This window comes from Macrosteles quadrilineatus, unplaced genomic scaffold, assembly GCF_028750875.1.
Source record: "Macrosteles quadrilineatus isolate MER2022 unplaced genomic scaffold, UCM_ALF_1.0 Scaffold_1__1_contigs__length_201487025, whole genome shotgun sequence".
NCBI lineage: Eukaryota > Metazoa > Arthropoda > Insecta > Hemiptera > Cicadellidae > Macrosteles > Macrosteles quadrilineatus.
Genome location: NW_026542594.1, coordinates 102,892,046 through 102,912,152, shown reverse-complemented (window position 1 = coordinate 102,912,152; position 20,107 = coordinate 102,892,046). Strand labels below are relative to the sequence as shown.

General features: G+C 35.4%; 1 protein-coding gene across 1 annotated transcript in view; it reads left to right on the top strand.

The window, feature by feature from the left end:
* LOC129001386 (VPS35 endosomal protein-sorting factor-like) overlaps positions 1–20,107 on the top strand; it is a 144,731-nt gene that overhangs the window by 103,223 nt on the left and 21,401 nt on the right. Inside the window, exons 15-18 of the mRNA XM_054428675.1 lie at positions 5,493–5,685; positions 6,750–6,889; positions 8,380–8,545; positions 15,096–15,229. Of these exons, the coding sequence (XP_054284650.1) occupies positions 5,493–5,685; positions 6,750–6,889; positions 8,380–8,545; positions 15,096–15,229 (633 nt within the window). The remainder of the gene's footprint in view (positions 1–5,492; positions 5,686–6,749; positions 6,890–8,379; positions 8,546–15,095; positions 15,230–20,107) is intronic.

The window sequence follows — 20,107 nt, the reverse complement described above, 5'->3', positions numbered from 1 at the left end:
GGTTTTTATAGATCAGTGCCACAAATGGTAAAAATTGATTTCGTATGTCTTTTTTGGTAACTGCAATACAGAACTTTTTTTTATGCACAGAAAAAAATCCTGTCCCATCCCGTCCCGAAAATCGGGAAGGAAATAAAAATCCCGTCCCGTCCCGAACTAAAATTTCAATCCCGTCCATCCCTAGTGTGTTTATATAAAGAAACTATAGTACATTTAAAGTTTTACTTCTGAAGACCTTGTTAACACTTGTTAAGGTATGTGTATATATATACGTATTTAAAAAAAAGTAAATTTAAATAACCTGATTATGCCTACCCCTTAATAGTTTTTTAGTTTTTTGTTTTAAAAGTAGGCTATACAAGTTATAGAAATTTACTTATTTTATTTAACTATATTACTAGTAGCCCTAAAGAGTGAATATATATATATATATATATATATATATATATATATATATATACCGGTATATAAGTCATTATTTAGCTTTTTAGTTTTAGCGCTTGCGGACACATTTTGAGGTTTTCACAGGCCGTTGCAGACACGTAGGAACCATTCTGCTTTGGGGGTTGGCGAGGGCTCTTATGGTTTTCTTTTGAAGGACAAGAATTTGATTAATATTTTTTGTTGAAGTTCCTCCCCACACTGTCAAGTCATATCTAAGATGCGACTCTACCAGTGCGAAGTAAGCTGTTTTGGCCACGGAGAGTTCGCCTATGTAGTTTATTCTTCTGACGACATATATTCCAGTACTGATTTTTTTGCTTAGGTGGTTGATGTGCTCTTTCCATGTTAGTTTGTTATCAAGGATAACACCGAGAAATTTTGTGTGGTTTTCTATTGTTACATCCTCTCAAGAATACTAGTTAATATACAACTCAAGAATAGTAGTTTGGTTTATTTGGTACATATTGGTGTTTATTGTTTTCAAGGTTAATTTTAAAGATTAAGAATGAAACGCAAAAGACCTCTGAAGCGAAAATATATACAGAAACTGCAAGTGAGAGATGCTACAATCGATCGTCAGGAAACACATTTTACCTCTTCCTCTACAACCAAGCCAGTTCCAAGCAGCTCATACAACTGACCAAATGTCTCAGAACCTCGGTCATGTCGCGAATCAAAGAATAAAAGCAGAGAAATAATTTCATATCTCATGGCTGAGCAAAGTAATGAACAACGGGCTGATCATCTTTAGCAGGAGTGTTGACGAATTGCTCCTTGACGTTTGAATGAACGTCAGTGCACTGCAATTCTTCAAACCTAAGTCAGTGTATGAGAGATATTATTGAAGAAGCATGTGACGCCCAGATTGCAAATGGACAGATGGAAGATCTGAAATACTGTGCTATCCTTGCTCCACTTAATGAGTTTTCTTCACATTCCACGAATGTTAACAGCACCTTAGATTCAAGCAAGTCCCATCTTGGAAATACAATGCAGCACCATTAGTTTCTTAAAAGTCTAGTATTCACAATTAACAGACTCAAAAGCCAAGGTCAATCACTGAAATTTGTGGGTGTGATCCTACTCAACTCACTGAGGTTTTCATAATGGTATGCTTCACATGGCGTTCTCTAGGGTTAAGAACCGAAACGGCTTGAAAATGGTCTTACCGCCAACAAATCCTACTTACACCCGCAACGTAGTATGGAAAGAAGTCATAAATAATCATTCAAATGCTCCTCCAATCCCGTCACACGACAACCCAATCTATATGGAGGTTAAATTGTACAGCATTATGTGTATTGCAATATTTTAATCACCTAAAATGAGTTTACATTGCTTACATAAAAAATATTTTTTTAAATTTAGCCAATTAACTTATTCAATTAATGTTTAGTCAAACGTGAGCAAAGCTCGGTCTCCTGGTAGATGTTTGTCCAATCAGAACACCTTATTTATCCTCTATGCACCTTATCCAGTACATCTTCCTTCTACCATGAAGATATAAGATTATGATATTTTACTTAGTCATAGAAAAAAGAAAAGTAATGAACATAAACTGATGGAAGAATTGTATGAATATTGTAGAGTTAATCATAGCCAATTTAGTTTTGATCTCTGGCTTGTTGACCTATATGCGTGTGTATTCTCAGATCAAATGGTTTTTATTGCAGGTATCTACTTTAGGAGTGTCTAACATACTACTGATTAATGATTATATGAAAACTGTCCTTATCTCTTGTACTGTACTATTAAATTTACACCTATCAGGTATATCCACAGGCATTATAACCTTTATGAACACTAGGGTGAATTGAAAAAAAATCAATATTTCTTTTTTTTTTGTAATACCTTGGAAGAGTTACTAAAAATTGTAAGAACAAAACAGGGTAAAATTTTTTTAAATATCGGTCGTTATCTTCCAGTTGCGCATGTGCTCTAAAGATTGAACAAAAAATGAAAAACTCGTATTTTTTCAAACATTTTTAAAATTTTAGATTTTATTAATATATAATAGTTGAAAATGCCTTCTGCAAGACTCTATTGATTTTTAAATACAGTAGAGTCCCTCAAACTCGGCGTAATGTGGAGTGGAAGGGTGCCGAGTTTGTGAAATGCCGGGTTATCGGGAACTTGAGTTAAAAATAAGAACAATACAATTTTAAGATTTGTAACCGCTTTTTTTATTAGATTTATATTACAAGTCAGTATTAAGTCATCAGATATAGTACAACAAATCCTTAGTACAAGTTGCAAATAATTATAATTGAGCTGGCGTGTGTCCATGTTTAACTCGGACAAAAAAATCACTAATTTTCTGAGCCACCCGGCCGAGTTATCCAGACTGCCGGGTTATCGAGTGCCGAGTTTGCGGGACTCTAGTGTTATAGTATTGTATGTTAAGATCTTCCAGTCGCGCATCGGCTGTAAACATTGTCAAAAATCTAGAAAAACTTAATTTTATACTAGACTTATTTAAAAAATAATTATTGAAATAAAAATAGAATACTGAAAATCTGCTTTTACAAATTCAGATAGTAACTTTAAAAAAAAAACGAACCAAGTCAGAATTGATGTTCTGGTTGCGCATAGCAATACAATTTCACTTGAGCACTATCGGCACTATCGGGCCAGTGACCCGAACAACGGCATGTGATTCCGAAGTTAAAGTTTCTCTGAAATTGAACAAAAGGGTGGTAATGATAATGTATCTCTGTGCTCACCAACTAAAATTGATGATTGTAGTGACAGCAACCAAGAATGTTTACCTGAAATTCCAAAAAAGAAGTCCTCATGTAGGCAAATAATGAGGATTAACCTTAACTCTACTGCATTGGTTAGTGATCGTTATGGTGTTTCCGATCCTTCTATAACTCTGCAATAGCCTCTTGTGTTTTGCATGACGTTGGCATAGTCACTAGGCCGAAGAGGAAACACATCAAAACATAAACTTTATTTGTTACAATTTTATGAGAATTGTTTTCACAGTATTCAAAGTCCTTAGACTTACAAAACTTACAAACTTAGACTTACTTTAGATACTTACAAAACTTTTATACAAATAATGTTTACCCAAAAAACTGTGCCTCTCTGCGACTCTACTAAAATTAAACATTATGTTATTATATTAATTCATATTTAAATTTGCTGTGAAGTATGTAAATTACAATCAATTTACTTTGTATACAAGCATTTCAGTTCAAATAATCCCACACAGAGTGCAGGTTTTTTCTAAATATAATCGTTGATAGCTAGACAAAAATTAGAAACTGTGCCCAAATTGATAAAATTATGTAACTTATCAGACAAAGTCACAAAGTAAATCATGTGATAAATAAATGTGTAGCTCTGTCTCAAAAGGAAATAGTCTGTATAAAAAATCTAGGGGGACAAAAGTGAGAAAATAATTTATCCAGGCGTAAAATGATTCATACTCATTTATAAAACTCATTCATTACTCTAGGCTATAAAACTCGGGTAGAATATTGCAAGCTCAGAGTTGTGTTTGTAATATTACAATGTCGTGAAACAGCTGATAATATCCCGTTCACTTGCTCAAAATGTAATGGCTCACCATCGTAAATTATGTTTTTTTTCGCCTGATTTTACAAGAATCTTACTTGCAAATTGTTAGAACTAGTGACTATGCCAACTTCGTGCAAATCATAAGAGGCAGTTGTAGCACAATCGGAAACACCATAAGGGCCGCTCCTCATTTGCCTACCAAAGGAATTCTTTTTTGGAATTTCAGGTAAACATTCTTGGTTGCTGTCACTACAATCATAAATTTTAGTTGGTGAGCACAGAGATACATTATCATCACCATCCTTATGAATTTCCGAAACTTTAACTTCGGAATCATATGACGTCGTTCACGTCACTGGCCCGATAGTGCCACGCTCAAGTGAATTTGAATTGCTATGCGCGACCGGATGAGCAATTGTGACTTGTCCGTTGGTTTATTGAGTTATTTTTCAAATAAGTCTAGTACAAAATGATGTTTTTCTAGATTTTTGGCAATGTTTACAGCCGATGCGTGACCGTAAGATATACAATGCTATTATTTAAATATCAATTCCTTAGTGTCTTGCAGATTGCTTTTTCAACTATTAAATACTAAAAATCAAACATTTTTAAATTTAAAAAGTTTTTGAAAAAATATGAGTTTTTCATTTTTTGTTTTAATTTTAGAGCACTTGCTCGACCGGAAGAAACGACTAATCTTACTAATATTATAAATGTGAAAGTTTGTTTGTTTGAAGTTCAATCATGCATAAACCACTGGACCGATTGGGCTGCAATTTGGCATGATGATAGCTCACATTCCCGATTAACATATAGGCATATTCTTATCTCAAAAATCCCTTCGGGCTCCACCCCAGTGGCTCTGTAGTTCCTCATGTTAATCTTATGAGTATTCATATTTAAAGGGAATTAAAGAATTTAGTCAGCTGTTTCAACTAAAAAAGTTGGTTCTATGATATACAAAAGCATTAAAAAGTTATAAGATTTACCAACAGGGTGCAGCACTATTTTTTTGCATTTATGTAAACAGCTAATTTGAACTAATACAAAAAACTGTGATACCCAATGAGAACTGTCAAAGTAGGATTGTTTACAGTTTTGTTCATGTTTTTAATGTCATGAATGGTTTGTGATTTTTTGCGAACTCTTAATAATTTAATTTTCTTTATTGTTTAGGTGAAGTAGTAGAACATTATGGCTATGGTAGATGTGTAATACCATAGTATACTGTCAATTTAAAGAAGCAAATTTTATCAAACTTTTTCCCCTCTATTGCAAACGCAAAGCTTGAGTATAACTGCAATAAGCATTTTAAACTTATATGCCAGCCCCGTACGATGGACGGGTACTCTGCTAGTATTTTTATATTTTTGCCCTTTTTTGGTCTTAAACTTTTTACAATTTAGCAACTTTTTTTCAAGGTATTACAAGTCAAAAAATAAATTATTGATTTTTCTCAGCCCACCCTAATGAACACACTGAGTATATAATTTGATTAACACTGCCTGTTCTCTGTTGTTTAGTGTGTCAACAGACTAGCTGTTGAGACCAATCACGTAGTAAAGGGTCACCACACACGCAAGACCTCTGCGTTTGTCAGGGCTTGTGCAGCATTCTGCTACATCACAATCCCATCAATCTTCTCAGTCACCACCAGACTACAGCTGTACCTGCTGACAGCCCAGGTGGCTTTGTCCAACCAGTGCCTAGGCCAAGGTATCATAGCTTGTAATATTTCATTCATTATTTAGTATTAAGTTTTTTTTTTAATGTTAACTTTTATTCATACACCTAATAATCACTCCTCAGAAAGGCTGCCCTAATATTCATTTTCCTAATTTATATAATTTCATTAATATGTTCAATTAATCATTAATAATATTCATTCATAGCCTATATTTTTTTTTTTACAAAACCCACAACCTAATTATTTATTAAATATGTAAGAGAATTGCAATACATCAAAATTTCTTATAATATCATTACAAAAATTAGTCCTTAAGGAATCAAAATTTAAGAAGCAGTGAAAGTGATCCCATGTGTTCAACAATGAGTGATGTGAACATTGAGGGAGAGAGAAGGAAGTCATTGAGAAGTTGAAATTGTTAGAAGAAGTAGTCAAAAAATTTTACCTAAATCAAATTCATTCATCAAGAAGACCAGTTTCAAGTTATATCACAGTAGCCTAAACCTCAAGAGGACTCAACTCCATCATTGTTATCTTCAAAATTAAGTATAACCTTTTTTTAAACTCTTTTAAATTTTGTGCTAATTGGACTTACCTTTTGGACAACACCAAAATTAGATTTTCCATTGTTGAGATTGTAAGTTTAACACCTTAATTAGGCCTATTTGGACACTATCAAATTTATTCATTCTTAGCATTCAAGCCAGCACGACACCCTACCCTGAGATATATCACATCTAAATTATTTGAACCTTCAAGTTATTATTCAAATTCATCTTTTATTTCAATTTAATTTCAACCCCACACACCATTGTCAATCCTTTCATTGTAACGTCAAGCCTTTTCTCATTGCATGTTAATTGTTCATTTGTTTTAAATAAAACACCATTTGTAATTCATATATCTTTGTCAACTTATTAACTTTAAACATTTATAGAATAGGCCTAGCCTAAATGAATATTGTAAGGTGAGTTTACAAGCTAAACCAAATTCATATCACATTTTATTCTTTAGGTAGTTTAGTACAAATTTTGACTAACAGTGAGGAACAAACTTCAGTCAGAATATGCTTTCTAGTATTGATCTGTTACAGTGGACGGTTGTCTGAAGGATGCCCTGAGCCTTGTGCCAGAAGTCCCGTCCCAGCTGGAGGTGGATGGCAAGATGAAGAGTTCAGAACAGTTCCTTGTCAGCTACTTTTGTCAACTGCTCTCCACATTGCTCGTTGTGCCGGTATGTTATAGTCAAACTACATGAATTAAAACTAAAACTAACACTCCACTTAAATATATTAAATACAAATTTAAAAACCTCAAAACACTAGTAGAGATCCAACTTAAAATGCCATAAATTATTATTAGTATGTCAACATTGGTATATATGATGACTAGCTGCTATGACCGTGCATTGCAACAGGAAGAGTATGGTAGGGCAAGATAATAATAATGGGGTTCTTTATAATTCGTTGCATGAAATTATTTTTGAATGAAATTTTTACATAAATGTATTAATATAAAAACCACAGCAGTTTTGGAAGTCAGTTGGGAAATGAGAGTTTCGAAATAAAAATAGGTCTATGTTTCTTTGTGGTTGGTCATATTTCTGCAAAATTTCACTCGATTGGTCCTATTTATTATCAGTATGATTATGATGTAATAAAATAAGAGATGTGGTAAAAAATAACAAGGATTTTTTTTGTACAAAATATTTACTCAAATGGTATCAGAACCTTCAGACTGACTAGCTAACCAGAGAAAATCTGTTGTACAAAGAATTTTGATAGCTAGGGAAAAGTTTGTAAGTTGGGGGTGAATTTTGTACGGGGGCGGAAACTCAGGAGTAATAGCTAGTAGCTTATGGCAGAGCATTCAGATTCAGATTCAAATGACTTTATTCAATATACACAGATAATAGCTCGCGGCCCCCCCCCCCCGCAAGTTGGTTCGCTGGGCCCCCCTCCCAATAATCTTAAAAACATTATCACATGTATTACCGCCTAAACTTGCACTTTAGCTTGGCACGGCGTTTCCAGAGGCACCGAGGCGTCATCATCGTTTTCCAAGATCGCAGCAAAATCGTGAATACTTCCTGTAATCATGAAAGAAACATTATCACAGTCTACCGTGATTGCAACCAAACCTATGACATCATCAGATAACAACATCATCGTCTCCCGCGTTCACGTCCCAATCCCTAATATCTCCATTGACCCGTGATGAGGGGAACATTTTTTTTCCGCAATCACGGCAAAATCAGAAATATATGGCTTGCGGAAAACGAAACGTCAATAACGTCTTCCGCAATCCGGTAATCGCGGCAAAGTCTGAACACACAACCCTTTATCCTAAAACCAGATCTGATTCTCTTGAACTAAAATCCCCTTTAAATCTCAACATATAACCTCCCCACACAAAGGCCTTACCACAAAGTTAGTGTACCCAGTGCAGTACTAACTCAACCTTCTCTGGTGTTCACTGGATACCCTTTTCAACTTACTCTTTTCTGAAACAATGGTGGCCTATTTTTTCCCAAAACTGCTACTGAGTGCAAAACATAAATACCTCTAGCTCGCTTCCTGGCTTGCAAGATGTAACCACAGGCCATCAACCTAGCTTGTCTAGCCTACCTTCCATAAAAATTTTAACCCTGTAAAAATGTCAGGTGGCTGTTCAAAGAAATTTTAGGTTTCAAATCAACAGTTGCAATTTTTAGTTGTGTTTCAGGACAGTCCAGAACAGGGAGTGCTTTACCTCATCAGAGGTCTGTTGAATGTTCTGCAGCATTACACGTGGGACAACAGCAGCTGTGCTCGGGCCCAAGTCTACCTGAGAGCTTTGGACATGCTATCCATCGCTGCTCAGGAGACATACCCCTATCATGTTAAGAAAGGTGATGATTCCATGTTAAATAAAATACCGGGTGATTCTAAATTATTGTTACACTTTTGAAACTCTATAAATGAAAACAATACAACCTATAATCACAGGTTGACAATAAATTGAAAGAGGAGATTCTAAAGTTTGTTTGACACAATTTAGGTAAACCAAGTTGCAAAAATAACCTCTACATAAATTTTTAAATTTTAACTACAATTTTAAATTAATTACACACTTTTTTACCTCTCTGAATCTCAAAAATACATACTGGTACTCCATGTTGAATTTTCAAAAGTTAATACCACTAGACTTTTAGTTCTATAATCAGTCAATTGGTTCTATAATTTACCGCTCAGTTATTGTTGTTCACCATTATTGTAAGTTGCAAGGAACGTGACTTCGAAAGAGCAAAAAGTATTCTGTGTTTTAGTGTTCATTGATTTTAAACTGTGGAATTAATTTAAAATTGTAGTTAAAATCTAAAAATGTCTGCAGAGGTTAATTTTGCAACTATGTTTAACAAAGTTGTGTCAAATAAAACTTTAAAATCTCCTCTTTAAATTGATTCTCATCCTGTGAACACCCGTCATAGGTGTTATAGTTTTTCACAGTGTTGGGGAAGCTACTTTTAAAATGTAGCTAGCTACAACTACTGCTACATTTCCAAAAAAGTAGCTTAGCTACAGTTCCGTAAAAGTAGCTAGCTACAACTACAGCTACAATGAAATGTAGCTTAGCTACAATTTTAGCTACTTTTCCAAAGACGTTACTTTTATTCCACGCACATTAGGTAAATGTAAAATTGATTGCAACTACATTTTTATTGAATGAACACTCAAACAACAAAATGGCGGTATTGTATCTAACATTACTTTGAGAACAACTTGTTCCTAGATTGTATTTAATTTGTTGGCATCATAAACCTAACATTACAACAACACAACCAAAATAGTTGGGTGTTCCATCATATTTAGTACTTATTTTTAAATATTGCATTTAGGGATGGACGGGATTGAATTTTTAGTTCGGGACGGGACGGGACGGGATTTTTATTTCCTTCCCAATTTTCGGGACGGGACGGGACGGGATTTTTTTCTGTGCATAAAAAGAAAGTACTGTATTGCAGTTACCAAAAAAGACATACGAAATCAATTTTTACCATTTGTGGCACTGATCTATAAAAACCAAAAAATGGGTAACAATTTACAGGTACCTATAGTAACTTGTGACTCGCGGGTCACGGGGTGATCGTCTGTATGACTCACGGTCACGGCGAGATCGTCGTCATGACTCGCGATCACGGCGCGATCGTCGGTATGACTCGCGGTCACGACGCGATCGTCGTCATGACTCGCGGTCACGGCGCGATCGTCGGTAGGACTCCGCGGTCACGGCGCGATCGTCGGTATGACTCCGCGGTCACGGGGTTATCGTCGGTATGACTCGCGGTCACGGCATGATCGTCGGTATGACTCGCGAACACGGCTCGATCGTCAGCATGACTCCGCGGTCACGGCGCTTTCGTCGCCATGACTCGCGGTCACGGCGCGATCGTCGGTATGACTCGCGGTCACAGCGCTATCGTCGGTATGACTCGCGGTCACGGCGCGAACGTCGGTATGACTCCGCGGTCACGGGGTTATCGTCGGTATGACTCGCGGTCACGGCGCGATCGTCGGTATGACTCGCGATCACGGCTCGATCGTCAGCATGACTCCGCGGTCACGGCGCGATCTCATGACTCGCGGTCACGGCGCGATCGTCGGTATGACTCGCGGTCACGGCGCGATCGTCGGTAGGACTCCGCGGTCACGGCGCGATCGTCGGTATGACTTCGTCTTCTGCGTTCGCGGACCTATCGCTCGCAATAACGGCGTTATCGGCACTCGCGAAGCGAAAAATCGCCGACGATCGGACCAAATCCCGTCCCGAAAAATTCCCGAGTCAAATTTAATCCCGTCCCAAAAACCGGGAATATTTTTTTCCCGAAAAATTCCCGAAATTTCGGGACCCGTCCATCCCTAATTGCATTATTTTTAAGCACCTTATGTAAATTTCATTAAGTTCAAAGGACATACAACCAAACTATATTTTAAAAGCTCATTTTATTTCTTTAATGTAAATTCATTTATAGATGTCTTACATCAACTATTAAAAGCCTACTGAAATTTAAGTTTATTCCAAGTAAACCTTTCTTTATTTTTACTGTAATGTTAAAAACAACATTTCTATAACTGTTGATCATTTTACTGTAGAAAAGGTATACAGGGTTGGGCAAATGTATGGATACCCCTAGTTAACTTTTTAATGGGTGACACCAGGAAAACTAAACTCCACATACCTTCATAAAAAATAAAATTGCACTTTTTGGATGGTATCCCAATTTTTCCCGGGACCCCAAAATGGGGTATTTTGGGGGTAGCTTCAAAATTTTAAATGTAAAGCCCCATCGAGTGACACCTCATTTAAAAGGCCTTTATTAAAGAAGAATATCAGCGAAAACTAGAGGTCTCTATCTCAACCCAGTACGACATGGCGGTCATTTTAAATTTTCATCAGCCTGAGAGAACCCATTTAAATGTAGGCATCAATATCCCATATTCACTTTTTAGCGGGTTATACCAGGAAAACTAAACTCCGCATACCTTCATAAGAAAAGAAAATTCACTTTTTGGTCGGTATCACAATTTTGCCCGGGACCCCGAAATGGGGTATTTTGGGGGCAGCTCAACAATTTTAAATGTAAAACCCCATCGAGTGACACCTCATTTTAAAGGCCTTTATTAAAGAAGAATATCAGAGAAAACTAGAGGTCTCTATCTCAACCCGGTACGACATGGCGGTCATTTGAAAATTCATCGTACAATTTAACCTCATTAAAAGTTTCTCTCATGTTGATGAAAATTTAAAATGACTGCCATGTCGTACTGGGTTGAGATAGAGACCTCTAGTTTTCGCTGATATTCTTCTTTAATAAAGACCTTTAAAATGAGGTGTCACTCGATGGGGCTTTACATTTAAAATTTTGGAGCTACCCCCAAAATACCCCATTTTGGGGTCCCGGGAAAAATTGGGATACCGTCCAAAAAGTGCAGTTTTATTTTTTATGAAGGTATGTGGAGTTTAGTTTTCCTGGTGTCACCCATTAAAAAGTTAACTAGGGGTATCCACACATTTGCCCAACCCTGTATACCTTTTCTACAGTAAAATGATCAACAGCAAAAACATTATCACGTAGAGATGGGTCAAGCTTATTCAAATAGAAAGACACATTTTGGGCAGATTGTGATATACCTTGTACAACTGATTTGACACTACTAGTGCAATGTATTCCCTTAGTAATGGTAAGAGTTTAGATGTGTACGGTCTCAACTCCCGGATTTTAAAATTGGCAGATTGTAGAAATTTTATTGTAGAAATTGTGTCTTATTTATTTAATCAGTGTATTGCTAATGGTAGGTATGTTTCCTTAGTGTTTAAAGTTGGCCAAAGTTGTGCCCTTATTTAAGAAGGGAGATAAATCAGAATTATCCAACTATAACCAATATCAATAATTCCTGTCATTGGCAAGGTATTTGAGGTTTTATTAAATAAAAGAATTGTAGAATATTTAGAAGGAAATCACTGTTATTCTGTCAATCAATATGGTTTCAGGCCTAAACGTAGTACATCCTTTTAGCGAATTTCCCTAGGGAAGTAGCTATTACCGTAGGTGGCATGGTAAGACCTAGGCCCGGGACCGATTTACTTTTTCATTTTGATGTCCCCAGGGGCCAAAAACACCATTCGTTAAAATTTTTATATATGTGTATATATATATATAATAAGTATGGTTGTGATTAGGGCTACTACTACAGGGTGACAAAAAAGTCTGGAAACGGCTTGATATCTTTTTAACTAAATTTGTTAGAAAATTCAAACTTTTCACATCAACTCATATGCATGAAAACTACTTTTTGCAAGCATTACCATTTTTTTTACCTTCACCGGGGGACGGCCCATGAGGAGTAGGTACATAATCTTTAATGTAAGCATAGGTTGATTGATATGTACATCATTTTAAAGGTCTGGTCAAATGGAGTTCATTGCCGGAAACGACGTTCAAAAAAGTTCATCCGTTACAAAATGGCGGCAGTCCAAAGTTCTTGCAAAATATACCTGCAGAGGCCTTAGTATTGGTAAATACTCACATTCAACATTAGCCGGAAAAATCTGAAACCCGTTTAAATTTGTTTAGAAGATTGAATAATATTAGTCTATGGGCTAGTTGACTTTAAAATACAGTTTCAGCTCTCAAGCTTATGTTTAATACGAGTATTTACCAATAATAAGGCCTGTGCAGGTATATTCAACAAGAACTTTGGACAGCCGCCATTTTATAACGGATGAACCTTTTTTGACGTGGTTTCCGGCAATGAACACCACTTGACCAGACCTTTAAAATTATGTGCATATCAACCTATGCTTACATTAAAAATTATGTACCTACTCCTCATGGGCCGTCCCCTGGTAGAGGTAAAAAATGATAATTCTTGGAAAAAGTAGTTTTTATACATGTAAGTTGATGTGAAAGGTTTGAATTTTCTAACGGATTTAGTTAAAAAGATATTAAACCGTTTCCAGACTTTTTTGTCACCCTGTATATTAAGTACCCTTTTATCTAAGGGTACTTAATGTTGTTATAATGTTTCCAATTATTAATATATATATATATGATATGTGTGTGTGTCTGTGAACGCGATAACTTGAGTAATTTTTGTCCGATTTTGATGAAATTTGGTTTAAAGGTGTAAGGCAAGATAAACTTGAATGAGTTCGCGAACCAGCATGATCGGACCATGGGAACGGGGTTTTACAGGGGGGTTTTATGGGGTAAAAATTGGTTTTTCTCATTTTTGACCCTCAAAACACAAAATTTCCCAATTTCTCTCGAGACCTCTTTAAAGAGCTTAAAAAAACAAATAATTTACTATGCAAAAGTGTTTTTGTACGGTTATTGGTAACGGAGAAAATTCAAAAAATTGAAAATTTAAAATTCCTATGTTATTCTTATGGAGAATATTGTAAAATGTTGTAGTTTGCTTGTAAATGGATATATTTTGATCAAACTTGGCAATTTTATTTATTTTATACTAAGCTATTAATATTTTATTAAAAAACACACTTTGTTAGATCCCTTGTAGCAGCAAACCTAGGTACTCGTTAAACCTCAATTATCAATTATGTGTTTGATTGTTATAAATGTATTAATTATAATGTAGTAAAATTTTTAGGATTAAGTGTTCAAATCAAACATCAAATGGAACTCCCACATTGATCTGGCTTGTATTTAAGTGGCAAGGGGTGTTTTTATGTTAAAAAGACTTAAATCTTTTATTAGTGTAGAAGTTTTAAAGGCTGTGTACTTTGCTCATATTCAGAGTCATCTTTAGTATTGCATTATTGTGGTCACTCTAGTAATTAAACAAAAAAAAACTCCTAATCTTGCAGAAAAGAGCGGTTAGAGTGATGCTTAATGTTAGTTCTAGGACTCATTGTCAGCCTTTGTTTAGGGAGCATAAAATATTAACTGTTGTGTCTTTGTCTTTGTATATATTGGATCGTTTAATATATATCAAAAATAACTTGGATGATTTCCCTACAAACGAATCTGTACATTACCACAACAATTTAAGTTTACAATTGTAAGTTTTTGTGAGTTTGGGAAAAAAGCTTTTAACTTGTTGCCGAGTAATATAAAACGTCTGAATTCTAAGTCTTTTAAGAACACCATAGTAGCAATGTTATGTAGTTTAGCTATATATAATGTTGATGAATTTTTAGATAATATAATTTCATTAAAATAGTTTTTAAACTTTTGCCATGGATAATAAGATATTCTGTGTACATTTGACGGTGCTATACAATGTATTTTGTTTTGGCAATAAACGATTTGATTTGATTTAACGCTACAAAAAATGTAGCACGCTACTTCCCAACACTGATTTTTCATTTATAGAGTTTTAAAAGTGTAACAATAATTTAGAATCACCCCGTATATACTACAAAACTTTTATACAAAGAAATGTTATTGTTGTCCAAAACTAAATCAGTTTTGTTATGGACTGTAGACTGTAATTGGTATAATATAGTATTGTAGAAATATTCTCAAAACTTGTTTTTTTAGTACAAAAAATTCCTGAAGAATAATACTGTCACTTGCCATGTAAAAGAGCGAGATTGAGAAATCTTTATTTCTAAGTACTTCTACCTCTTCCAAGAAAACTATGCTTGTGTTTGAGCAAATTATAATGTTTTATTTTCAAATTTTACATGTAACAAATTTCTTTGGTACGAACTTTTTTTATTCTATAACTAGGCCTAGCTCTTTATTTTCAAAACTACAGTTAAAATCATGTTTTACCAGGATAATAGGGGCGGGACTGTTCCAGGTAACTAGTGGTTGATAAAAGTCAATTTTGGGGTCTGTTACTTAATTTGTGTTTTTGTATATAGGATATACCTGTATAATTTGTTTAAAGCACAATCATTTAAAGTAATGCTAATGACATGTTTATTTTCAGTTGATTCTAATGATGTGTTGTACGGGTCTGATCCAAAGTTCATCGCAGAGATTAATAAAATGTGTTCATTGATCGTAGAGGAAGTGTTGAACCAACTGAAGGTGTTGGGAGCAGCAGAATCATACCAGAACCAGGTACAATAATTGTATAACCAGTGGTGTAGTGGGGTGGGAACAGACCTGACTGTGTTTGATCAAACCCTATATTTTAATAGGAATAGACTGGCTTAAGTTGATCCATTGTAATGGTTACGTCATTGCCTTGAATCCGAACAACTCCAGTCTTATCAGATTTGCTAATGACGAGGTAAGGACCTGAGTAGATAGGATCGAGTGCATCCATGCATGTGGTGAGACCATTGAACATGAAAAGGGGTCCTACCTCCATGACTTGTTTTATCAATTGGGCTTAGGTTGTTGAAATTTGTATTCATATCTAAGGCAAAACTTTGTAGATCAAGTTTATCAAGTGGTATTGCTGAGTTTAATAAATTCTCCAGGTAGGCGAAGTGGTTGAACATATATGAGTTCAGCTGAAGAAGCTTGTAGATCATCACGCCAAGTTGTCCGTTGTAATGGTAAAAATATTACGATATCAGAAAATGAGCGTTCAGAAGATTTAAAATATCCCACGCGGAGTCATTAGTTCTCCGAGCAGCCACGCGCTGCGCTATCGTCACAACCCGTATAAATACGACGCAAGACAGGGGACAGTCACTCGAGTGCTGGGCGAATAGCTAGCAACCTCTCTCCCTAGTAGGGTGAGGGCAGAACAGCGCGGTAATTAACCAGTGGTGGAATAACTGTGGTAGCATCAAATACAAGGGTTAGGCCAAGGGCGGAATAGCTCTTGGATCTGTGCACACCGTGAAACCTTAGGTCAAGGGCGGAATATCCCTGTAAATAAACCAGTGGTGAAACAACTCTGGTAGCGTCGGACACTTTTAGGCCAAGGGCGGAATAGCTCTTGGATCTGCGCGAAACGATAGGTCGAGGGCGGAATAGCCCGGTAAATAAACCAGTGGTGAAATAACTCTGGCATCGTCGAATATTAGGTGTTAGGCCAGGGCGAAATAACCCATGGACCCGCGACAATCGATTTGGTTTATTTTAAGCATTGTTTGTTTTAATTCTAAAAGTGACACACGGTATATCCATTAAGTAGAGATTTGTTTTATTTTCGAAGTTAACAATTTCAGTTAGTTACGACCAGTGCTTCACTCAAAGAATTAAAATCAATTAATCTAAGGTTGTTTCTTTTGTTTAACGAAGGTTTAAATCGAACAGTGATGAATGTGTCATTTACTGAAAGCTGATGCTTTAACGACCATATCTGAGCCCATATATTTAAACTAAACACTATTATTATTACTACTAACCCTGGACTTACTCAATTAGATCAGATATCCGAGGCCGACAGTACAATTTTGTCCCAGGACGAAATTAAAACTGTGACGTAATTTTCCTGGCGACAGGTGGGAAATTATCCACTGATACGAGAAACGAGATCCCAGGAATCACCCAAGTCTGGTCGCGGGGATTTTCCCAGGATTCTATAGTGATTTGGATAGCCTAAAGTTGATAGCCCTGGTTATCAGAGCTCGAGACGAACGTTGCGGGTTACTAAACACCACACTTGAAATCACCACTCTAGTCTGGGGCTTGTGGGAAAATTAATAATTTTAACTTGACTCTGTGGGCAAATATCTATGTGACACTCTACTAGCTAACTTAACGAGACAACTAGTAAGCTAAGTAGTCACCCCGCATACCTACGGGGTTGAGACGTGAACCTGTAACAAACAAGGTTAGTACAAGATAGGCCTAGCCTAGCCTAACTCCCACAGAGTCCGAATTTATTAAAAACAAAAAAACCAAGTTGGCTTAAGTTGACCAGGTGAGGCACGAAACGGGAAAAACTGAACTAAAAATAAAACTGCTCCTGGAGCCAAAACGACAAATTAAAATTATGCTTCCTCACGTGGTTGACTTAAACCAGCTTTGACCAAACTTATCCAGATGAGACCTGTCTGTTGGAACGACCACAGAACGTTAACGTTAACTTTAAAGTTTTAATAATTGAAGAAAAGAAAAGTCGCCAAAACGGGCTATGAAACGTCGATTTGAAAAATGAGTCACCAACTGACGATAATCGATAAAAGTAGTTGGTTACACACGTATGGCGGGGCGGAGGTTCAGGCCTAGCCTGTGATGGGAATGTTGCTGGAAGTCAACAGTGCCGGAAGGTCAAATAATTGATACCTGTGCCGCTAGGTCAAAAACTACCATGTTTGCAGTGTCTGTAGATCAAAAGTCCCAGTAAGTCAAATAATACAGTCCGTGCTAAAAACGTGGTCCATGTTAAAGCGATTGACACATTGGGAATTTGATCTAATGCAACAGCAGTTTTAATATAACGAAATACGGTAAAATACAAGTTCAGTTTCGCTGAGTCAACAGTGCCGGAAGATCAAAAGCAATTAAAAGTGAACGTCGATTCAGTGTAAAGTAGACCTCCTGCAACGCTTACTACACAAACAAAACTCGCTTTTAGTTACTTTGTGTTTTGTCATAATTAGAATAGAGCTAAAATAATCATATTTGGTACATATCTTATCTATTAATGCTTCTTGCCAACTGTTTGGTCAACACTGTAAATAGGTATAGTTTATGTAATAAAAAGCCTTTCGTCAAAATTTGTGGCATGAAATACACGCAAGAACGATCTGAAAATTTCTGGTTATTATATACGTTTGTAAATGGAGGTCCATTTAATTTTAGAACTATTTTATGAGTTATAATGTAGTCTACACATAAACTGTGTAAATGTATTACGCCTCGGAAGGGTTGAAACCTGTCCAAACTATCATATATATTATTAAAACGTAAATGGGGTTTTTCACATTCTGAATCAACCAGTCGACGGATTTTCATTATTTTTGTGTTGAAAGAAAGATAATTTTGAGAACAAGGGAATGTCAAAGCCATAATTATAATTAAGGGTCCCAGTTTTTAGAAATTAATTTTTAATTTTTAAAAAGTCTATCAGCCGACGCTAACCTTCTAAGCTAGCTTTTAGTACAATATAATTTGCTTAACATAACAGGTGTAAACCTTCAGCGTTTGTGACACAAATTCAGCATTTGGAAACAAATTTAAAGATATATTTAGAGTTGACTTATTTATACTATGTGTAATGCTGACCATTGATACATTCAATTTAGGTATGAGGATGGCAGATTAATTAAATATGCATAGTAAAATAGTAGGATGTTCAAATTATTTTTTAAAGGAATCTTTGTAATCATCGATTTGTTTTAGTCCCATATAATTTGTTTTAACTAACAGCTGGTTGAACGTAATATTGTTCTATATAACTATTAGGTTTTTGGTGAATGTCCCATATAAGGGAATAAGCTATTACCGTAGTACTTATGGTAACACCTGGACCCGGGACCGATTTAATTTTTCGTTTTGAGGTCCCTAAAGGCCAAAAACACCATCCGTTCAAATTCATATACAGGGTGATTGATATAAGTGTGCCAGCCGTTTTATTCAAAAACCATGAGAGATATAAACAAAAGTTAAATGGTAAGTGCCTTGGATTTTTTATTTAAAAAAATTATAGTCAAGTCAAAAAAAATATTTTAGCCGCCAACTTTGATTTTTCTTATGGAACACCCTGTATTTCATGATGTATTCCGGTAGAAAATGTAATTTTAAGACGATTTTATTCTTGTAACTTTTTCATAAACCTAACCGTTTCAAAGATAATAATGGTTTAAGTTGTGAAATTTTGAATGGTTTTCGAATAAATGCTTGCTTAGGCCTTTATCGAAACTCTTTCTCATGCAGAAATTTCAAAACTTTAACCATTATTATCTTTTAAACGGTTAGGTTTATGAAAAAAATTACAAGAATAAAATCGTCTGAAAATTACATTTTCTACCAGAATACATCATAAAATACAGGGTGCTCCATAAGAAAAATTAAAGTTGGCGGCCATATTGGAAAAATGGCGGCTAAAATAATTTTTTTGACTTGACTACAATTTTTTAAATAAAAAATCCAAGGCACTTACCATTTAACTTTTTTTGATATCTCTTATAGTTTTCGAATAAAACGGCTGGCACACTTATATCAATCACCCTGTATACAGGGTAACTCAAGGAGGCCACCATTGGGAAATCGGAAACGGTAAGAATTGGAGAAAAAGGGATGGACGAGATTGGATTTTTAGTTTGAGACAAGACGAGACGAGATTTTTTATTTCTCATAAAATTTTGAGACGAGATCGAGACGGGATTTCCCTTCTCATACACAACGTATTCAAAATTTTTACCTGATTTTGTAACATTGTTAGATGACTGTTTAAATACAAAAATAATGATAATAGGCAAGAATATTTACAATGTTTTATTAAAAAACATCAGCATACGATTTTTTTATTAATCACGCCTAACTTATTAAAAATGCCTACGATTAGGAAACATAGTGATATCAGTTAGGATAGAGTTCAACTTATCCTAAAATAAAATAAATCATAAAATAAAAGCAATATTAATTTTTATAAAATAGTTAGGTACTTGTTTTGACTTTTTATAGTAATAAAACATTCCTTACACTGCTTACACTTAACAAAACTAATCAAATGTTATTAAAGTAATATTATTAAAATAATTAAAGTAATATTTACATTTAAAGAATTAATTCAATAAGAACGCCTTCGCAAAGGAAACGCAACTACAACACGCTCCTGTATTGCGGGTATTGCATTGACTTTCTGCAGGCGTTTTTAATTTTTCTTTTTTTTTTTTTCTCGTCTCGATAAAAATCTCGGCCAAAAAGAAATCTCATCTTGTGTAACGAGATTTAAAATTTCCCGAAAATTTCCCGAAATTTCGAGACTTGACCATCCCTAGAGAAAACTTTAAATGGGGGCCACAAAAAATAAAGGAATATCCTCCATTTTAAGTTTTCTCTAATTCTTACAGTTTCTGATATCCCAATGGT